Source organism: Indicator indicator, chromosome 27 (assembly GCF_027791375.1).
Source record: "Indicator indicator isolate 239-I01 chromosome 27, UM_Iind_1.1, whole genome shotgun sequence".
In the NCBI taxonomy this organism is placed as follows: domain Eukaryota; kingdom Metazoa; phylum Chordata; class Aves; order Piciformes; family Indicatoridae; genus Indicator; species Indicator indicator.
Window position 1 is genome coordinate 4,372,402 of NC_072036.1, and position 14,879 is coordinate 4,387,280.

Consider the following 14,879-nt stretch of genomic DNA (forward strand, 5'->3'; position numbering starts at 1 on the left):
CCCCACGCCTGCCACCCGCACCCCGCGACTCAGTTCCAACCACTTCAGAAGTAGTTTTTACTCCTTCACTGCACCAACTCTGCCCTGCTCTCTTTCCAGGAGGAGTTGCTTTCCCTGGCCAAGCAGAGCCACCTGTCCCTCAGGAAGGTGCAGACCTGGTTCCGGCACCGGCGGGGCCAGGACCGGCCCCGGCTGCTGCAGAAGTTCTGTGAGGCCAGGTAGGTGGAGGCTGGAGACCCCAGCAAGGTCTGCACACCCCCACAGCAGCACAGAATGGCAGCAGTGGGAAGGGACCTCAAGATCATTTAGTCCAAGCCCTGCGCAGAGCAGGTTCACTTAGAGCAGGCTGCCCAGGGTGGTGTCCAGGCAGGTTTTGAACGACTCTGGGGCTGGAGACTCCACCACCTCTCTGGGCAGCCTGCTCCAGAGCTCTGCCACCCTTCAATTACAGAAGTTCCTCCTCCTCCTCCTCCTCCCCGCTGCAGCAGGGACCCCTCGGCTGTGCACACGCTGCTCGCTGCCGGGGCGGGGAGCATGGCCCCGGGCAACCACTGCTTTCCGTTCCCCTGGCACCGCCCAGCGCTGCCGCAGACGCCCTGGCCGGCAGGAGAAGGAAGGCCAAGCGGAGGCTGTGTCGGCTGATGGCGGCGGGGGCGAGCGGCAGCGGCCTGCTGCCCTTCCTGCGGCTGCTGGGGCAGCTCAAGGTGAGCCCGGGGCAGCTCAAGGTGAGCCCGGGGCCGCTCAAGGTGAGCCCGGGGCCGCAGGCTGGCGGGCAGGCGCCGTGTCCGCCTGCGGCCTTCTCCGGGCTGCTCCAACGGATGGCGGCGGCCGGCCCGCCCGCTGCGGCGTGGTGCCGGCGGAGAGCCGGGGCGCCGGCGTGCGATGGCGCCTGCGGAGCTCACACCGCCAGCCCCGGGGCTGCGGTGCTGCCGGGAAACGGAGGTGTCCGCGTAGGGAGGGCGAGGGTGAGCCCAGCGCTTCGGAGTGAGCACCGAGACCAAGCAGGGAGCCAGCCGGTGGTGCTGGGAGTGCTAATGGTGGTGGTGGTGGTGGTGGTGGTGCTGGAGATGCTGGTGGTGGTGCTGGAGGTGCTAAGGGTGATGCTGGGAGTGCTAATGGTGGTGCTGGAGGTGCTAAGGGTGGTGCTGGGAGTGCTAATGGTGGTGGTGCTGCTGGTGGTGGTGCTGGAGGTGCTAAGGGTGGTGCTGGGAGTGCTAATGGTGGTGGTGCTGCTGATGGTGGTGCTGGAGGTGCTGGTGGTGGTGCTGGAGGTGCTAAGGGTGATGCTGGGAGTGCTAATGGTGGTGCCTAGGATGGTACCAGTAGTGCCAAGGGTGGTGCTGGAGGTGCTAAGGGTGGTGGTGGAGGTATCAAGGGTGGTGCTGGAGGTGCTAATGGTGGTGCAGGTAGTGCCAGTGTATTTTGCTTGCCTGTGAACAGCAGTTGAAAGACATTGCATCACAGCCTCAGGGGAGCCTGGTCATTGAGGCAGGTGTTTCCCACAAGCTGAAAAGTCGCTGGAGCATGGAGGCCATGGTGGTGCAATATCTCTGCTGTAGTGTGTGAAATGAGGTCCCTCAAACACCAAGGTTCTAAGGTTGGCACTGCTGTGACACTCCTCACACAGAGAGTACCGCGGACGGGCTGGGTGTACAGGAAGGTGGCGAAGCCAGAGAGTGTGTCCGACCACATGTACAGGATGGCCATCATGGCTCTGATGACTGAAGACAAGAGCCTCAACAAGGACAGGTGAGGTTGCCTGTGGTTGTCATCACCATCTGTTAACGGGAGAGCTGCAACCACAGAATCAGGCAAATGCCAGGTTGGAAGGGACCTCAAGGATCATCTGGTCCAACCTTTCTAGGTGATGGTGTAGTTGAAAGGAGCTGGCCCAGCAGCCTGGCAAGCTGAGTCTTAACAGTGACCAGTGTAGAGAAATCCACTGCTTCCCTTGGGAAATGCTATTACCAATGTGCTTGTGGTGAACAATTTTCTACTGGAGTCCAGTTTGAATCTCCTCAGGAGTAACATGTACCTATTAACCCTTCTCTTCTCCATGTAACTCCTTGTAAAATGGGAGTTTCCATCCTCCTGGTAGTCATCCTTTATGTTCTGGTACAAACAAAATGCTGCAGTTCTGAGGAAGAGCTTTAAAAACTCAAATGAGAGAGTCTGAAGTCCTTTCTCCCAATGTTTTCTGTCCATCCTTTGGGTAGGGTGCTATTTACTTGGAGAACCAAAAGGGGCTTAAAATGTTTATTTCTGAATTCTAGGTGCTGAGGTGTTATTAATGCAGAGGCTCTGAGCTGGCCTTCTCTCACATCATAAGTAAAGAAGCTGAAGACAGTTCAAACACAGTTTGGAATAACAGGAAGGGCAAAGCCATACACCATGTGGATTTTGACAGATTTAGCATTCAGCAGCAGTAGGAGCCTCAGCAATCTTGTAGCACAGAGGAGAAGGCAGCATTAATGTTGAATGAGTGGTCAAGTCTAGTATGGGCTCCTACTTGCTATCTCCCTTCTGGAGCTGAGGAAAATATTGAAGGCATCTTTGAGTATTCTGCTGCAGGCTGACATAGCTACAGAGCTATGAGTGTCAGATTAGCTATGGAATTTGGGATGGCTCCAATCAGCTTACCTTCCACCTGTTGGAGCATTAAAGTGAAGGGTAGAATGTAGCAGCTTATGACAAAATCTCCAAAAGCCAAGCATATAAAAGCTAAGGGCTTTATTGTTGAGTGCTATGCTCTTGTGCAAGCTGTATTTATGCTTGCATTTGCATTTAGAAGCAGCAGTAGCTAGAAATCAGGAATGGAGATCCTGTCTAGATGGACACTGCTTAGCAAAGAAGTGAAAAATTATGTAGAATTAAAAAAAAAAAAAAAACAACAACAAAAAAAAACCCACCAAAAAACCTTGTAAAATGGACAAAGGGGATGAACTGTGCAGAGTCTTGGCTTTATGATTAATAAAATGGAATTTAACATGCTGAAAACCTACTTGTTCTGTCTTTGTTTGTGGTCAGGTGCATACGATTAGCTTTGGTTCATGATATGGCTGAATGCATCGTTGGAGATATTGCTCCTGCAGATAATATCCCCAAAGAGGAGAAGCACAGGAGAGAAGAGGTATGGACATAAGGTGTGAAGCCACATCTGTGAAGTGTTCTGCATGTTTTTCAGGTTCTGGTGGTAGTAAAGGAACCCTTCCTAAGCAACAGAATGCTGTCACTGGCATTAGGTAGATATGCCCAGAAACAGCCAAAGTTTTAATCACAGAATTAACCAGGTTGGAAAAGACCTTTGAGATCATCCAGTCCAACCTATCACCCAACACCATCTGATCAACTAACCCATGGCACTAAGTTCCTCATCCAGTCTTATTTTGAACACTTCCAGGGATGGTGACTCCACCACCTCCCTGGGCAGCACATTCCAATGGCCAACCTCTCTTTCAGGGAAGAATTTCTTCCTAACACCCAGCCCAAACCTCCCCTGGCACAGCTTGAGACTGTGTCCTCTTGTTCTGGTGCTGGTTGCCTGGGAGAAGAGACCAACCCCCTCCTGGCTACAACCTCCCTTCAGGTAGTTGTAGACAGCAATGAGGTCACCCCTGAGCCTCCTCTTCTCCAGGCTAAACACCCCCAGCTCCCTCAGCCTCTCCTCACAGGGCTGTGCTCCAGACCCCTCCCCAGCTTCGTTGCCCTTCTCTGGATATGTTCCAGCATCTCAACATCTTTCTTAAACTGAGAGGCCCAGAACTGGACACAGCACTCAAGGTGTGGCCTAACCAGTGCTGAGCACAGGGCAGGATGACTTCCCTGCTCCTGCTGGCCACACTATTGCTGATCCAGGCCAGGATGCCATTGGCACACTGGGCACACCTGGGCACACTGCTGGCTCCTGTTCAGCCTACTGTCAACCAGTACCCCCAGGCCCTTTCTGCCTGGCTGCTCTCCAGCCACTCTGTCCCCAGCCTGTAGCTCTGCATGGGGTTGTTGTGGCCAAAGTGTAGAACCTGGCACTTAGACGTGTTAAATCTCATGCTGTTGGACTCTGCCCATCTGACCAGCCTGGCAAGGTCCCTCTGCAGAGCCCTCCTACCCTCTAACGGATCAACTCCTGCTCCTAACTCATCTGCAAATTTACTGATGATGGACCCAATCCCCTCATCCAGATCATCAATAAAGAGATTGAACAGGATGGAGCCCAGCACTGATCCCTGGGGGCCACCACTAGTGACAGGCTGCCAGCTGGATGTGGCACCATTCACCACCACTCCCTGGACCTGGCCCTCCAGCCAGTTCCTAACCCAGCACAGAGTCCTCCTGTCCAGTCCAGGGGCTGACAGCTTGGCCAGGGGTTTGCCATGGGGGATGGTGTCAAAGGCCTCGCTGAAGTCCAAGTAGACTCCATCCACAGCCTGCCCCACATCAACTCCTTGTGACTATTGTTCATGTAACATCACTGAGTACAAAATGAGGAAGGAGAACCTTTCAAATAATCTTTACATTGGCCATTTGTTCCTGAACTACCTGGATTTTTGGTAGCCTGAACTGGTCATGTTGACCAGAGAGGGGGAGCAGGGAGGAGGTTCATGGTGGGTCATTGGTGTGGTGCCAGATTGGTTGTGGCAGAGATCTTACTTCAGTCATTTGCACAGGACTCTGGACACAGGTGTCTGCTTTTTTCAGGCAGCATAGAATCTTAGAATGGCTTAGGCTGGAAGGGACCTCAGAGATCATCTACCCCAACCTACCTGCCATGGGCAGGGATGCCTCACAACTAGACTTGGCTGCTCAAGGAAGGCCTCATCCAACTTGGCCTTGAACACCCCCAGGGAGAAGGCATTCACAGCCTCCCTGGGCAACCTCTTCCAGAGTCTCACCACCTTTGTACTGAAGAGCTTCTTCCTAAGATCCAGTCTAAACCTCCTCTCCCTCAGCTTCAAACCATTCCCCCTTGTCCTAGCACTACACACCCTTATGAAAAGTCCCTCTGCAGCCTTCCTCTAGGATCCCTTCAGGTCTTGGAAGGTAGCTCTAAGGCCCAGAGTCTGCTCTTCTCCAGGCTGAGCACCCTCAGCCTATCCTCATAGCAGAGGTGCTCCAGCTCTTAGATCATCTTTGTGGCCTCCTCTGGACTCACTCCAACACCTTTGTGTCCTTCTTATGATGGGGACACCAGAACTGGACACAGTTTTGTCCTTGTACATCCCCAACCAAACTGTTGGTTTGTCATTTCTGGTTTGTTGCATCCTTTGAAGAGCATGGACCATGTAAAGCTCTCCTCCAGCCACAGCTAGAGGGCAACGTGTTGCCTCAGAAGCTCTGCAGAGCCTGCAATTAGTTCTTCAAGAGAGCTGTCAAAACCCTGCACTGATTGTTTCCCACACACACACCTCTATGCTTTATCAATTTAAATCTTGGGGTTGGGGGGAGGGGGGCTGTGACAAACTCTAGGAGAAAGCTGTTTGCTAAGAAAGTGGATTTTTAAAGACCCAAGATGTTTTCAGCATTCTTGGAGTGTTATCTTCACAGCAATTTTGCTGTTTCTTTTTTTTTTTTACAATGTACTTCTGGTGTGTTCTTACACTGAAAAAAAAAAAAAAACCCAAACCCCAGCCCTCGTTTCTAGAAGCCTCCAAAAGTCGTTTTATCACTAAAGATCAGGCTTCAGCTTTGCCTAGAGGGAATTCTCATTTGTAGTTAGGCAAGGAAAAAGTTATTTTGGTGCCTAAATAAGTTTAAAAGTTTTATTAAGCATTTGCAGCTCCTTCTGCTCCCATTTCTCTTGGTAAAGGCTTGGCAGTCGGCTGTGGGGAGGAGGGTCAAGCAGGAAAGGTTTAGGCTGACCCTGAAATACTTTGTTGTCAAAGTACACCAAAGGGTAAGAGTTTCCTGAGGTGGCTTGAGCTGAATTATCAACATTCTGCTTCTGCTGCAGAATTCTGCTTTTATTCCCTTTGCTCTGCAGCTGATGTTTTTGCTGGTTCTCATTTTTGCTGCTTGTGCAGTCCATCAGCCTTCTCACCAAGGCTAAAGCAGCAGGAAATGAACTTGATTTAAAAAAAAAAAAAAAAAGTAAATAAAAGTTTGTTGTGTTTTTTCTGGTTGGTTGGTTTTGTTTGTTTAGTTGGTTTGGGGTTTTGTTTGTTGTTTGTTTTGTTTGGGGTTGTTTTGTTGGGGTTTTGGGGAGGTAAAGTCATTTTGGCCAGCTGACTTTGAAATCTGATGGGCTCCAGAGCTGGAGGGAGGTGGGAAAAAAATGAGACCTTGGTGCTTCAGTGGTGGGGAGCAGCTGGCTCAGTTGAGCCATATTGTGAAACTAAATCCTGTGTTTGAAGTAGAGAAACAGCTGTGGCACAAACCCTTCACCTTGCCTGTGATCTTCTCTGTTTCAGAAGCAGCTCTTAGCATCCTAGGAAAAGAGCAGAAATAGCACAGAAATGAGACTGCTCAGCTGGGAGAGCATGAAGAGCATGCAGAGCAATTTCTGCTTGTGGGTTGTACCCTCAGTTTGATGCTGTGTTAGAGACCTTGTACCAAGATTGTTGTTGTTGAACAAATGGTATCTGAGGCTGGGAGCACTGTTTTATTGCTGCAGGGCATTACAGGGATTATTTTTTTTTTCTCTGCTTTTTAAAGTTGGAGGTGTTTAAAGGCTTATGTTGTGTTGTCTGCCCCACTGTCAGAGGCTGCTAGCTGAGTGTCTGGGAAGGGGCAGCTGCTTGTCAGTGCTAGGAGTTAGTGTTTTGAAGCTACACCTATAACCTGTGAAGTTCAAATGTTGCCTCCACCAGATAAATTTGGAAGGCAGAGCTGGTAATTGACAGCAGCTCCCTGGCCTTTGACTTGCCTGTTTTGTTCTGGGCTTCTTTTTGGACTCTTGAAGCTATCAGGTGCACTTTCAGGCTGTGTTTAAGATGAGTTTTCTAACAATTTATGTAAGCAGCTCCCAGAGAAGATTCTTCCCTGAGTGGTCCCAGTGTCTCTGTGGCAGGTTAATGTACACAGGCATTTTAGCATAATACACTGTGTGCTGTGTGTTCCTACAAACTTGCTAGGAAGTTGTTGTTAAAATAATAATAATGACAAAAATGTGCTTGCTCAAAAAAAAAGGATAAATGGAAATGGCTTTTTGATTTTGTTTTCTTGCTTTTCTTTTTACCAGGCAGCTATGCAACAGCTGGCTCAGCTTCTGTCAGAGGACCTCAGAAAAGAAATCTATGAACTCTGGGAAGTAAGTTTGCATTCTTGACATCCTTTGCTAACATTCAGGGTGGCTCAGTGTCCTTTCCCTGGGTACCTGTGAAACTGTCATCTCTTATTTTGACCTCCAGCATAAGTGGATTGTCAAACAATTGACACTTAGCTGAGCAGCACTGTGCTGGAATTACAACCCAGGATCTTACCTCTGTGACTGACACCTGCACTCACAGTTGTCTTCTGGAGATGCAGAACCAGATGCCATGTTTTTTGGTCAGTAGGAAAAGCTCTTCCTGCACTCATGCTGCTCTCATCTGCAGAGCTGCTGTGTGCCAGGGGTTGTGTGGATCTGAAAGCACAGGTGGGCCCAATGTTTGTCAGAGAATCACAGAATATCTTTGTTTGGAAGAGACCTTCAAGATCATCCAGTCCAACCTTCCACCCAGCACTGCAAGGTCACCACTAAACCATGTCCTTCAGCCTCTGGTCTGATTATTGCTGGTGATGATGAGGAATGGGGTTGGATATGCTGAGAGTATCAAGGTGATGGTAACCTGTGCAGAAAGAAGCCTTTTTCTGAGGTTAGTTGTGGAAGTCAGGAAAAGACCAGCTGGTGAGACATCAGATACAACACAGCAGATTTTGAAAAGAGAAAATGAAATAGCAAAGCTGTCCACAGCCATGACTGGAAGCAGATGACAGCACAATTGTTCAGGCTGACTAGAAATGTGAATGACTCACAAATGCATGCTGATGATGACTGGAGAGAGGGAAAAGATAGCAGAGAGATTAAAGGACTTAAAGTCTGCATGGGGGAAAACCCCTCAATGACTCCCCTCCCTCTCCCTTAGGAGAGACATAAAGACATAAGCAGCTCAGACAGATTAGACCAAGGAGATTAAGGAGGAGTGACAGGAGAAATGTAAAGAACAACTCCTTACGAAACCAGCAAGTGGTGGAGAAAAGTGCAGAAGAGGTCTTAAAGATAACCAATGGTAGTGCACAGGCACACACTGGGTCCTTCAGAGCCTTAGCCAGGCCTGAGGGGGGTCTTGAGGCAGAAAACATTAAATGGAACCTATTGGTTACTGTGGGTATCAGGTAAGGTGGTCTCCACCTCATCCCTGATTCAGCCCAAACACTTGGCATGTTTGGAGGTACAGAATTGTGTTCTTCAGTCTTATTACATTTAACAGAAGTTTGGCACAGTTACTTCAAGTGTTCTGCTGAGCAGCAGTGACAGACCTAACTGTCATGAATATTTTTGCAGTGGCTTCTGCTAAGGAAGAAAATTCTAGCTCCTGATATTCTGCTTCAGAATAATAGATTTTTTTTTTTTTCCCTTCTAATAACTGCAAATCTCTTCAGGAATATGAAAACCAGCACACTGCAGAAGCCAAGTTTGTAAAACAGTTGGATCAGTGTGAGATGATCCTGCAAGCATTTGAGTATGAAGAGTTGGAAAACACACCCGGCAGGCTCCAGGACTTCTATGACTCAACTGCTGGTAGGACATTTGGGCTTCTTTTGGGCTCTTGCTTTCATAAATGAAATGTACAAATAGATTCTTTTTTTTTTTTTTTTTTTTTTTTTTTAACCTGACAGACATGCAGAGCAAGTGAGAAGTAGTTATTTTGGGCTCTTTTCTTTCATAAATGAAATGTACAAATAGCTTTTTTCTTTTCTTTCTTCAACCTGACAGACATGCAGAGCAAGTGAGAAGTGGTTATTTTACTCATTGCTCAAGTAGCCTAAAAGATTGGCTTGGGAAAGTTACTGCAGTGTGGAAATGGCTGACAGTTATCTGTAGGAACTGAACCTGAATTCCATTTCTGCCAAATTCCTTTCACATCACTTTTTACCTACCTAGAGGACCTGCTTGCATGACTCCTGCATGTGTTTAAGGAACTGCCTGTAACATCAGAGGGGGTGTAAAGGAGGCTTCAATCTTCACCCATGCTCTGACAGCAGCTTGTTTCTACCTTGTTAGTGTTTCATGAGCCAGTGAAGTAGAATCTCTCATTCCTACCTGAGCTGTGAACTTGTGTGACCTGCACAAGGTAGATGTGAGAGCTAACTCAATGAAACGTTTAGGTGCAAAGTCATAAACTCCTAGAATGGTTTGAGTTGGAAGGGACCTTAAAGGTCATCCAGTTCCAACCCTCTGCCATGGTTAAGGACACCTCCCACCAGCCCAGGTTGCTCAGGGCCTCATCCAACCTGGCCTTGAACACCTCCAGGGAGGGGACATCCACAACCTCCCCTGGGCAACCTGTTCCAGTGTCTCACCACCCTCACTGGAAAGAATTTCTTCCTGATCTCCAGTCTCAATCTCCCTTCTTCCAGCTCAAAGGTATTGCCCCTTGTCCTGTCACTACAAGCCCTTGGGAAAGTGTAAATGTCAAATGTAAATAAAATGTCAGTGTAAAATGTATTACATTTTTTTCTCTACTGCTTTTTAATCCTTTCTAAAAGAAATTGATAGTTGAAAGGAAAAGTAGATTAAATGTTAGTCTTTATTATTTTAGGGAGGGAGATGAATACCAGAAGAGGAGTGTGACTCCAGGTCTTCCTATCTGGGGAAGTAGACAGGCAAACTCAGGGGGAGGATCAGCATTCACCAGCCAAGTCCCTGACAAGTCCCATTTATACTTGGATGAATCCTCAGAGCAGCAATAAGCTCTCTGAAAGATGCAATGATTTGATTAGGGGGAAAGGGGCAACGTTAGCAGAGCTGGAATGCTTCATTTACTGACATTTTGCCCTCTGACTAGAACTCAGTAACCTGAGCTGGGGGTGGTTTCTTGCAGCAAGATACCTAGCAGAGGACTGTCCTGGTCAGGGTGCCTCCTTTTTCAGCTCTTAAGTGTCTTAATAGAGCATGAAATACAAGACTGGGGGGGGAATAGCTGTAGCTATTTCTCTTACAACTAGTTATTCCATAGTTTGAGTAAAAAAACTCTCCCCTTAAAAGCCTAATTTGGCATTTGAGCCTAAAGCAACACCACTGCTAATGTTTCACTGCTAACCCTTCACACACAGGAAAATAAGAGCATTTTTAATTGACTCTCTTTTTCTTCTGTTTTGCAGGAAAGTTTGTTCACCCAGAAATACTCCATCTTGTAGCTCTGATTAATACAGAAAGGAACAAGAAAATAGCTGCTACATCTCCCCCCCAGTCCTGAGGTGGTAATAAACAGATGGTTTCTATTCTGTGCATCATTTTTTATCCCCTAACAGCACTAATTCTGCCAGCAAGATGGATTTTTGTCTCTGCATTCACTGCTGAAAAATCCAAGGAGCACCTGGAACAGTTAACCTGCCAGAGCTGAGGTTATGTCAAGGACCAGGTTTTAAAGTCTGTTTGTTTTCTTTTTTTTTTTTTTTCTTTTTTAAATTATTCTCTGATTGATGCAGTCTTGATTCCAAACAGATTCTCCACTGGGGAAATTCAGGTAAGTTTAAAAATCAGCTGATTGCAGTTGAAGCTGTTCCTGAAGAGCTGGGACAGGCAGGCTGCTCTGGGAGTGGGTTTAAGCACCTTCTGCATCAGGTGGGTTAGTGGCAGTTCACTCTGCTACACAGAAGTGAGAGCAAAGAGCACATCTCTCTAGAAGCTCTTGAGAGACCCACGTGTGGGGGATGCATAAGCCTTAAGAAGAGATGGTGGATAAAACTGCTCATCATCTCTTCCATTATTTGTGTTTATTGTTTCTTGCAGCTTAGGCACCCATTGTGTGAGGGGATGGTGCTGGCATTTCCCTAGAGCCACCATTCCTGAGTCCTCCTCAGCCCTGACTGGCTGCAGAGGGAACAGAATCACACAACAGCTGAGGCTGGCTTGTGCAGGAGGCCTCACTGCTGTCTACAACTACATAAAAGGAGGTTGTAGTTGGCCTATTCTCCCTGCTATCAGGTGATAGAAGGAGAGGAGATGGCCTCAAGCTGCAGTAAGGGAGGTTTAGGTTGGGTATCAGGAAAGATTCCTTTCCTGAAAGAGTGACCAGGCTGCCCAGGGAGGAGGTGGAGTCACCATCCCTGGAGGTGTTCATGAAATGTGTGGCCATGGCACTTTGGGACATGGTTTGATGGCCATGGTGGTGGTGGGTTGATGGTTGGACTCCATGATCTTAGAGGTCTTTTCCAACCAAAACAATTCTGTGGGTTATGGAATACTGACTGTCTCCTGTTCGTACTGTTCCCCACTGGTGCTGATTCTGCTGTCAGGGACAGCTTTTGGTGGCAATAATGCAGGTGTAAGTCTGGTTGTGAAGAAAGCAGAGGCATGGTAGTAAATGCCATAATGAGGGGAGTGGCTGTTGGGTCCTGTGTGCAGCTGGGGGGCACCAGGGCAATGTCACAATTGCCAGGTAAGGAAAGTTTGCACTTGGAGTAAGCTTTTCTATCTTCAGTGCCATGGCAGAGGAGGCAGCATGGAAGTAAATTTGTTATCCCCTTTAAAGGCAGAACTGTTCCAGTCAGAAAAGACCTCCAAGATCAAGTCCAGCCCTCAGCCCAGCACTGCCAAGTCCTGGGCAAGACCACTAAGCCATGTCCTTAAGTGCCACAGCCCAGGAGCAGTTTAAAACCAATAGTTTTAAACCTAGATGATGTTTGCCACATGGTTCACTTTTACTGAACCTGCTTCATTTATTTTTCTCCTTTGAACCTTATCGTTTTCAAAACCTGGGGGAATTTCAGATCCAGAGGGAACAGGGAAGTGGTTGAGACTCCTTGCCTGGAAATATTCAAGGTGAGGCTCAATGTGGCCCTGGGCAGCCTGCTCTAGCTGGGGATGTCCCTGCTGACTGCAGGGAAGTCAGACTGGATGACCTTTGAGGGTCTCTTCTGGCCTGGATCATTCTATGATTCTATGAACAGGTTTTAAAAACTCTAGAAGTGGCAGAGCATGGTCTTTGCAATTCACCTTGAAACTCTGCTGTGACACAGCAAGGTTGAGAGATGTGCAGTAATGCTGCTAAAGCCACACAATTCAAACTAAAACATCACAAGGTGTAAAAGAGCAAGAGAAATTTATTTTAGTAAGAATATCAATAACCTCCCTTTACACAAGCTAAATTGACTATTGATATCTTCTTTATTTAAATAAATTCACATTTATGCACAAAACCACATCAAACAAACTAGCAAACTGTCACAAGAAAACTGTGCTGAAAAAAACCAAACAAACCCTAATGAGATTTGCTTCCATGCTAAAAATCACCAGAGGCATTGTACAGAAACGTCCAAAGGTTAACTCATGTCCAGTAGGATGTTACAAAAGGGCTTCCAGCTCTGTAAAAAGTCTTAACAAAAGCACAACAGGAAGGAAATCACTTAAAGCCAAGTTTTCTCACAAGATTTTAAGCATTCTGTTAACACCAAAGTCACTAACACTAGGTTGAAGCTTTGGCTTTATGCTCAAGAAAAGCAGCCAGCCTGGTTTCCATCTTGGTTATTGATCAAGTTGTGCCCAACTTGAGTAACACAGACTGACACCTGCTGTCACAGAGGTGCTGCTCTAAGAGTAGAGCAGCTGTTCAAAGGGTGCAAGAAGCCATGCTGCATCAAAGCTGGGAGAGGACTGGCTCTGGTGATGAAGCAGGTGGGATGCAATTGGTGGAGTTAGGTCCTGGAGGGAAGCACAGTGAAGCTTGACACCAAACATGGAGTGCCTCATGGGGTGTGTGTGAGGTAAGGGGGGGGGTTGCAAGCAGCTCTGGGATGTGGGCTGAAGGCTCTCTAACCTAGGGCACATCTTAAGCTAGTGGCTAGGTTTGTGTTCTTGCACTTAAGGCTGTGTCTTGAATGAGGCTTACCAATACCCCTCCCCTTATTCCTGAGGGGAGCATATGGAGGCAAAAATATTGGAGGTTCCCTCCACTCCACTTCCTTTTGTAATTAACTCACATTGTCAAGACTTATCAAGTCCACAGAGAACAAGCAATGGAACATTCCCTAAACTGCAGCTTTTCCAGCTGCAATAATCCTCTTAATTGAGCAGCTGTGATCAGTTTCTATATAACTGAGTGTCTCTTCCTGTCCTTCTTAATGGGTGGAGGGCAGTGCCAGACTCTGCCAGCAAAGGAGAAAAAGCTTTTTGTGACTAAGTGATTTTGATTCTGTTAGGAACTAGCTTGTGTACAGACACTCCTGAGCAAAGGGCAGCTGGTATGGCTGGGGGACAGCTGGTGCATGGCCTACTGCTGGCAGTAAAAGTCTTTGCACAGCTCTAGGTCCATCTGTCTGATGTGGCACTGAGAAGGGAGTTGGAAACCAACAGACAGAAAAGAGTAAAATAAGAAACAGAGGCTAGGAGATAGTTGGAGGGAAGTCAGATGAAAATGGAAACTATTTTGGTCACTTCACATAGAATTTAGAGCATTCTAAGTCAATGGCTTGAGGGTGGTGTACAAAATACCTGATGATAATTGGCCCATCCAAAATACAGAGAGAGGAAGAGTTTCTCCAGCACAAGGCCAGGGAGGCAGTTTTCCAAAGCTGACAAAACCTTGTTGCACAAGTTGGGTGGCGAGGCAGGTCTCAAAAAATCACTGGCTGGGCAAGTCCCTGAAGAGAGGCAGGAGGCTCAGGAGGGCCTGAGCTTTAACACTGAAGCTCTTCCTCGCTCTCAGGGAGTCGGGTGCCAGCAAGAGAGCTCTGAGCGCTGGCGTGGGCTGTCGAGCTGAGAACTTCTTCAAAGCTGCCCCCTGTGTGGCTTGTCCCACCAACCTTGGTCTGAAACAAAGCAGACAGAAGGGAACAGTGCAGTGTTCCCAGAGAGAACTCAGCTCACACTGCAGTGAGGGCTGTTTGCATTCCACCCCATGGCCACGGAGGGCTGGGAGCTGTTCTGAGCAGGCAGAGAACATGCGGGGCTGGAGCTCCTCTCCTATGAGAGCAGGCTGAGAGAGTTGGGCTTAGTTTGGTTTGGAGAAGAGAAGGCTCTGAGGAGACCTTCTTGTGGCCTTCCAGTATCTGAAGGGGGCTACAAGAAAGCTGGGGAGGGACTTTTTAGGGTGTCAGGTAATGATGGGACTGGGGGGAATGGATCCAAGCTAGAGAAAGGGAGAGTTAGATTAGACATCAGGAAAAAGTTCTTCATCATAAGGGTGGTGAGACACTGGAAGAGGTTGCCCAGGGAGGTGGTGGAAGCCTCATCCCTGAATGTTTTTAAGGCCAGGCTGGATGTGGCTCTGGGCAACCTGATCTAGTGGAGGGTGTCCCTGCCCATGGCAAGGGGCTTGGAGCTAGATGACCCTTGGGGTCCCTTCCAACCCTGACAACTCTGTGATTCTCTTAAAACAAAAGCATGAAAACAGTCAAATAAAGCAAGCCCTTTCCTCCCCCAAGTCCTAAACTCCTAGGCTGCAGATAGAAAACCTGCCAGTGGCATTTAGCCTATGCTTAAAGGGACCAGTCCCTAAATAGATACCAAGCAGGATCTCAGCTCCTACCACTAAAGTTAGTGCAGTTCTTTACAGGATTAACTCCCTCTGGTGTCTGTTTCTTCGGTTGAGAGCATAGAAATGAACAGGTTGCTTTTGAGAGTCAAGTGCCCCATCTGCCAGCAGGGGTGACACAGCTGCTCTCAAAATACAGTAACCAAACAACAAACCCAGCAGGTTGTCTCCCTTTAGATACTTCTAGCTGCTTAGATACTGCCACAC

General features: G+C 47.9%; 2 protein-coding genes across 4 annotated transcripts in view; one reads left to right on the forward strand and one right to left on the reverse strand.

Annotated features, from left to right (window-relative positions):
• Positions 1–641: 641 nt before the first annotated feature.
• HDDC2 (HD domain containing 2) lies at positions 642–10,394 on the forward strand. Its single transcript, XM_054393160.1, has 6 exons — positions 642–704; positions 1,628–1,749; positions 3,028–3,130; positions 7,175–7,243; positions 8,578–8,716; positions 10,300–10,394. The coding sequence occupies exons 1-6, from the start codon at positions 642–644 to the stop codon at positions 10,392–10,394; spliced, it is 591 nt and encodes a 196-aa protein (XP_054249135.1).
• A 3,421-nt stretch (positions 10,395–13,815) lies between these two features.
• Positions 13,816–14,879, reverse strand: part of TPD52L1 (TPD52 like 1) — a 32,957-nt gene continuing 31,893 nt past the window's right edge. For all 3 annotated transcript variants that reach the window (XM_054393096.1, XM_054393095.1, XM_054393098.1), the window contains one exon: positions 13,816–13,947. In XM_054393096.1, coding sequence (XP_054249071.1) covers positions 13,816–13,947 — 132 coding nt within the window. The remainder of the gene's footprint in view (positions 13,948–14,879) is intronic.